Genomic DNA, 6,000 nt, shown 5'->3' with positions numbered 1-6,000 from the left:
TAGGAAGGGCACATATTGTTTATCTCACCTTCAGAAACTCATCTAGTGAGTCACTGCATATAAGCAGGGAAGAAATCGGGCAGGATGAACAATCAAATTAGTGTGAAGAGACATAGAGCCATAAAATATCATCCTCTGTATTTTGGCCATATGCAGCCCTGTTAACTGACTGTATGTGATTACACACCACAGTACATTACAAACCACCAACATAAGAATTAACAGCAGACATTTTCATTGTAAAATTCACAGCAGTAGGTTGGCTGCTGATTTATTTTGTAAAATTAATGGATTTGTACTTCTTCACACATATGAAAGACAGCTGTTTTGTTTTCAATATGCAAAACTAAGTACCACAGGACATTACAAGAAGGCATAATTGTCTTGGTTTTCCCGTCAGTATTAAATTACGCATACAGTAATAGTTGTTGTATGGTTAGAAAATGCAAACACAATCTGAACTTTGAGAAATAAAAAAAAGATTCTAAAATAATTTTATTGTCTCATGTATGAACTGAGCCTTTCATATGAATGCCGTTGGGTACTTCTGATGTGCAACATATGTCATATATTGTATAATGGCACTGAACTTCCTCTGATAAGTATATGTGGTCAGCTGACCTCAGTGCATCGACCTAGTCACAAAGTATTGCACCACTAGGCCCGTGTATATGTTTTACAAGTAGTTGGTCTCTGTAAGCACCATTCATAAAGAAAACCCGAAAACCTCATGTTAGGTTTTTAATCTAGTTTACAATTGCTCCAAGGATAAATAAAAGCTTGAATACAGTATACACACATGTCATTTACATGACATATAGAGATAATTGAGATAAACTAAAGCTAACTTTGGTTGAGTTTGTAAGTTGAAAACAGTTTAGACAGAGTATTGGTTGGCTTCTAAAATGTGTAAATATTACAGTGCATTTATAAAAAAAAAGATCTTTTTTGAAAGAAGTTACTAGCACCAAAAAGGTCTCATAAATGTCTGGCTTAGTGAGTTGTAGGTGGCATGGAAAACTTTTATAGTACAAACCAGAGAAGTCCAACAAGAGAACAACTACATGTACCTCTGCTGAAAAGATCAAATCTTTCAGCATCAAAGGCCAACTTCCATTGAAAAAGTCTCCAAGTTTAATATCGTCATATTCACCATAACAATAAAGGAAGCCTGAGAAAGTGGTTGTGGTTAGCTGGGATAATGATCCTGTACCTTGCATATGTCATGAGAAGAAGAAAGTGCTTTCTTAAGTCATAGATACATAGTTATGAAGGATCTGTACCTATGCTAGAGGATTCAGTGAAGTTGGGGAAGGTGGGAGGAAACATTCATGACTACTTTAGTAATCTTTGGTTTTGTTTTGGCTGTTCTTTGGCATGGCAACTTAATGAAGTAAGATTCTAATTTTCATTTTAAGAATGTCACCCAGTTCACCAGTGAGGTAGTCTCTGTCGTGTCTGTCTTCAAGCTGGATAAGCTCTTTCTCCTTATAAAGAGGGAAACTGCTAATCTGTAGGTTATAAACACCAGACAATGGCTTCTTCTTGGTTAGATGCAGGTAACTGATGCCATCCTTTTGGTTGAGCCTAAACAAGCCTTCTTCATTCCCAGAGTCTATTAGGTATCGGTTGTGGTGTTGCAGAGTTGTGAGAGCTGGTGTAAACTCCAAAATACGGTCTCTACTGTGCAAGTGGGAAACATTAAAGGAAAGGATTGCAGTTTTCTCAGAATCCCAGCTGGCGAGGCTAACAGGGGCTTCCAACTGAAGCTGATCCTTGTGGAAAAAAAACAAAACACAAAACTAAATGTTACAAATTGTATTAAATAAGTTCAATACCGGCCACTTTTACCCCCTTCCTGCCCATGCCAATTTTTAGCTTTCAGTGCTTTCACACTTTGAATAACAATTGCTCGGTCATGCAACACTGTACCCTAAGTTTCTTATCATTTTGTTCACACAACTAGAGCTTTCTTTCTGTGGTATTTAATCACCACTGGGGTTTTAATTTTTTGCTAAATTAATGAAAATAGACAGAAATTTTGAAAAAAAAACACGTTTTTCTTTTTTTCTGTTATAAACCTTTGCAAATAATAGTTCTTCATAAATGTAGGCCAAGATTCTGCTACATTTCTCTGGTGAAAATAACCCGAATCAGTGCTTATTATTTAGTCTGTAGGAAAGTGATAGAGTTCACAAACTATGATATATATATATATATATGAAAATTGATCAATCCTGAAGTACTGATGGCCAATCTAATTTCTTGAGACCCAAAAATGTCAGGACAGTACAGATATCCCCCAAATGACCCTTTTTTGCAAAGTTGACAGTCTGAGGTATTTAGTAAGAGGCATGGTGAGTTTTTTGAAGTTGTAATGTTTTTATCATAATTCTTTTAACATTCTGTCACCTATGCAGTACAGCATCATTATATAACTGGTGAGGCAGTGATCAGGGCCACTGACTGGTGACAGTATGAAAAAAAAAAAGTATTTTCAATTTTTATTTTTTCCAGATTTTTTTTTCATAATACACCGTGACCAGAGTAGTATAATGTTACCATAGTAACATTGTACTACTTTGGGGAAGTGATCAGTATTTTTTTTTTTTTCTTGTACACATTATGATTGCTTATAGTAAAGAATGTCTTTGCTATAAGCAAGCATTTAACTGAATGAAATCGATTCATTTAGGTTTTTTTTTTGTGATTAGCTGTGATTGGTCATGATATGACACAGATCGGCTGTGATTGGCCCAGTCTGTACATGTAATTACTGGAACCAATCACAGCTAGTGACACAATTGTATACAATGGATGGCATGAAAGGAAGCCATCCATTGTTTACAATTGTCGTTTGACCTGCTGTGATTGGTCACAGCAGGTCATATGGTACTGGCACCAGGCCGGTCCAAGGTACACAGCTGGTGATCTTGCAGCAGTGCAGACCCGCAGGCAGGCGCGAGGCGAGAACCGGGAAGGGCATCATATGACGCTCACTCGGATCGACGAGAGTTCTGCCTGGCCAATTGCAGAATAACAGGTTAAAGGTTAAAGCAGTACAAGGGCACTGTAAAATCTACATAAAACAGAATGCAATGATTTTCAAATCTCATGAACCATAATATATTCACATTACAAAATAGAAAACATATCAAATGTTTAAGCTGAGAAAATGTACCATTTTAAGAAAAAATATAAGGTAAATTTGAAATTGATAGCAGCAACACATCTCAAAAAAGTTGGGAAAGGGCAACAAAATAGAAGAACATTTTTCAACTAATTAGGTTAATTGGCAACAGGTCAGTAATATGAATGCGTGTAAAAAGAGCATCTTAGAGTCAAAAATAAAGATGGGCAGAGGTTCAGAAATCTGTGAAAAGCTGCATCTAAAACAATTTCAGAATAATATTCCTCAATGTAAAAATTGCAAAGACTTTAAATATATCAATATCTACAGTACATAATATCATGAAAAAATGTAAAAAATCAGGAGAAATCTCTGTACGCAAGGGACAAGGCCTTGATCTTTGGGCCCTCAGACGGCATTGCATTAATAACAGACATAATTCTGTGATGGACATCACTACATGGGCTCAGGAATACTGCCAAAAATCACTGTCTGTGAACACTCTCCAAAGTGCCATCCAAAAATGCAAGGTAAAACTAACATGCAAAGTAAGTAATATTTGAACATGATCTAGAAATTCCGCCATCTTCTCTGGGCCAAAGCGAAAGTGAAAATCTGTTCTCTGGTCAGACGAGTCAAAATTCGTCATTCTTTTTGGCAACCACAGGTTATGGCTTCTGGCTTGTTATCAGTGCGCAGTCCAAAAGCCTGCATCTCTGATGGTATGTGGGTGCATAAGTGAGTATGGAATGGGCAACTTGCAACATCTGTAAAATCACCATCTGAAAGATATATCCAGTTTTTAGAGCAGCACACGCTCAAGTAAGAATGGGACAACAATCTTCTCCCAAAACTCCAGCAGTTGTTCTCCTCAGTTCCCAGACATTTAGAGTGTTGTTAAAAGAAGAGCAGCTGCTACACCATGGTGAACAAGGCCCTGTCACAAAATTGTTGGAATTGGTGGTTGTACTTTACTAGCTTTTTTGTTTTCCTGTCCCAACTTTTTTGAGATGGGTTGCTGCCATTAATTTCAAAATTATCTTATTTTGTTTCTTAAAATAGTATATTTTCTCAGTTTAAACATTTGATATGTTTTTCTATTGTGAATAAAATATGGGTTTATGAGATTTAAAATCACTGCATTCTGTTTTATTTAGATGTTACACAACATCCCAACTTTTTTGGAATTGGGGTTGTACAAAAACAGTTGGCTGGTAATTTTTTTAGATGCTTTTCTATTAAGGAAAAACATTAAGGTAATGGCTAGTGAAGCTCACATATTCTAATGCATTCCATGCTTTTCATGTAACTGTACAACAGTCCAGAAAAAGAAATATTACCTCATTATCACTTGACGCGGTATCATTGGCACTCCTTCGTTTCCTTCCTCTCTTGGGATAGCCATTGATCTTACAGTCATAGCAAGCTTCGGGGGACAAAGAGTTATCATCTATTTCTCCACTCGCTGCCATATCCTGGGCAGCTCTGCTTAGTCCGGCTCCTGTTACACAGTGTCTGAAAGTACAAGACAAACTTCTATTAGATTTCATAACTACTCCTTCTGGCAATTATGGCTATAATCCGGTAATGAAACGGACCCCCGCACGGGCATGCTGTTTTTGAATTGTGACAGGGTTTGTGGCGAGAAGATCCCCCGCTAGCTTTCACACTGAGGGGGGGATTAGGGGGAGAGGAGGCCTAAATTTGGGTGGTACATGTAACGTCCCAAAAGGTGAACGTATCCTTTAACCACATATAGCTATACTATTTACAGTATATACAATATTTTAGACAATAGTGGTCATTTCGGACAACTGAACCTCTTTAGATTCAGTTGTTGGGCTACATTGCCTTTGACCTAGATTAATTCATTTTTCCACCTCTACTAAGTAGGAAATATTCTCAGCATCATTAAAGATCTATGTTTGTCCCAAGCATAGCTGAATGTACTTACTGTTGACTGACTCTCTACCTCCGCTGGAAGTCTAGTCCAAGGGTCAGCTAATCCTCTGGTAAAATACTACTGTCTACGTTTAGTTTAGAACTTTCCTCCTGTTAGTTTGAGGTCATGTCCCTGTGTTGACCTGAGCTTTATATTATCACTGACATTTAAAAAAAGTATGCAGAATGTGTATTTCCACTCCACCTAAGAATATTGATAGATGTAGAATAGTTATTTGTGGAATGCTGGTGATGATTACCCTTGTCCTATTCTGAAGTATCCAGGTGGACAGCCACAGACATATCCTCCTTCAGTATTTGAACAACCGTAGCTACAAGGTGCTTGAGAAGAGCTGCACTCATTGATGTCTTGACATGAGCCAGCAAATTGTTCGAACTGAAATCCTGTTGGACATATACACTTGAAGCTTCCCAATGTGTTGTGGCACATAGCTCCCCCACATGAATGGGTGTTCAAGCATTCATTCTCATCTGAAGGAAAACAAGATTGCAAAGAAAATGCATTATTTTGTAACAGTTTCAATGATTACAAACACTTTACAAAAACCTTATAATGATACTAGTAAGTCTACTTACTGACATTCTGTAATGGAGTCATCGTTTGAATTACTCACAGTTCATTTCGGGGTTGATTTACTAAAGGCAAATAGACTTTTCACTTTGTAAGGAAAATTGCACTGCGCATGGGAATTTTTCGCAGAGCTTAGTGAAAAAGCTTTGCTTACTTCAACCATCCAATCATGCTCGATTAAAAATGCTGTTTTTTTTTTCCTTGAACGTAATTGGATATTCTTTGCAAAATGCATTTCCACTAATTTTTTTAAAACAGTTCTTCAGTCATGTGATGAAAAATTAAAAGCCAGCAACTGTAGCTACTGATAAGGACATTCACCTGTCCCAGGATCCAG

The 6,000-nt window shown here is 37.2% G+C and overlaps 1 protein-coding gene across 1 annotated transcript in view; it reads right to left on the bottom strand.

The window, feature by feature from the left end:
* Positions 1-231: 231 nt before the first annotated feature.
* Positions 232-6,000, bottom strand: part of FBN1 (fibrillin 1) — a 374,110-nt gene continuing 368,341 nt past the window's right edge. The window contains exons 63-65 of the mRNA XM_089670326.1: positions 5,332-5,563; positions 4,471-4,645; positions 232-1,775 (exon numbers count right to left, since the gene is read on the bottom strand). Of these exons, the coding sequence (XP_089526452.1) occupies positions 1,386-1,775; positions 4,471-4,645; positions 5,332-5,563 (797 nt within the window). The 3' untranslated portion in view covers positions 232-1,385. The remainder of the gene's footprint in view (positions 1,776-4,470; positions 4,646-5,331; positions 5,564-6,000) is intronic.

The sequence above is a fragment of the Staurois parvus genome, unplaced genomic scaffold (assembly GCF_062004578.1).
Source record: "Staurois parvus isolate SC_StPar_1 unplaced genomic scaffold, SC_StPar_1.0 ptg000089l, whole genome shotgun sequence".
Taxonomy (NCBI): Eukaryota; Metazoa; Chordata; class Amphibia; order Anura; family Ranidae; genus Staurois; species Staurois parvus.
Note: the sequence above shows the minus strand (reverse complement) of the source record. Positions and strands in the feature narration are given on the sequence as shown.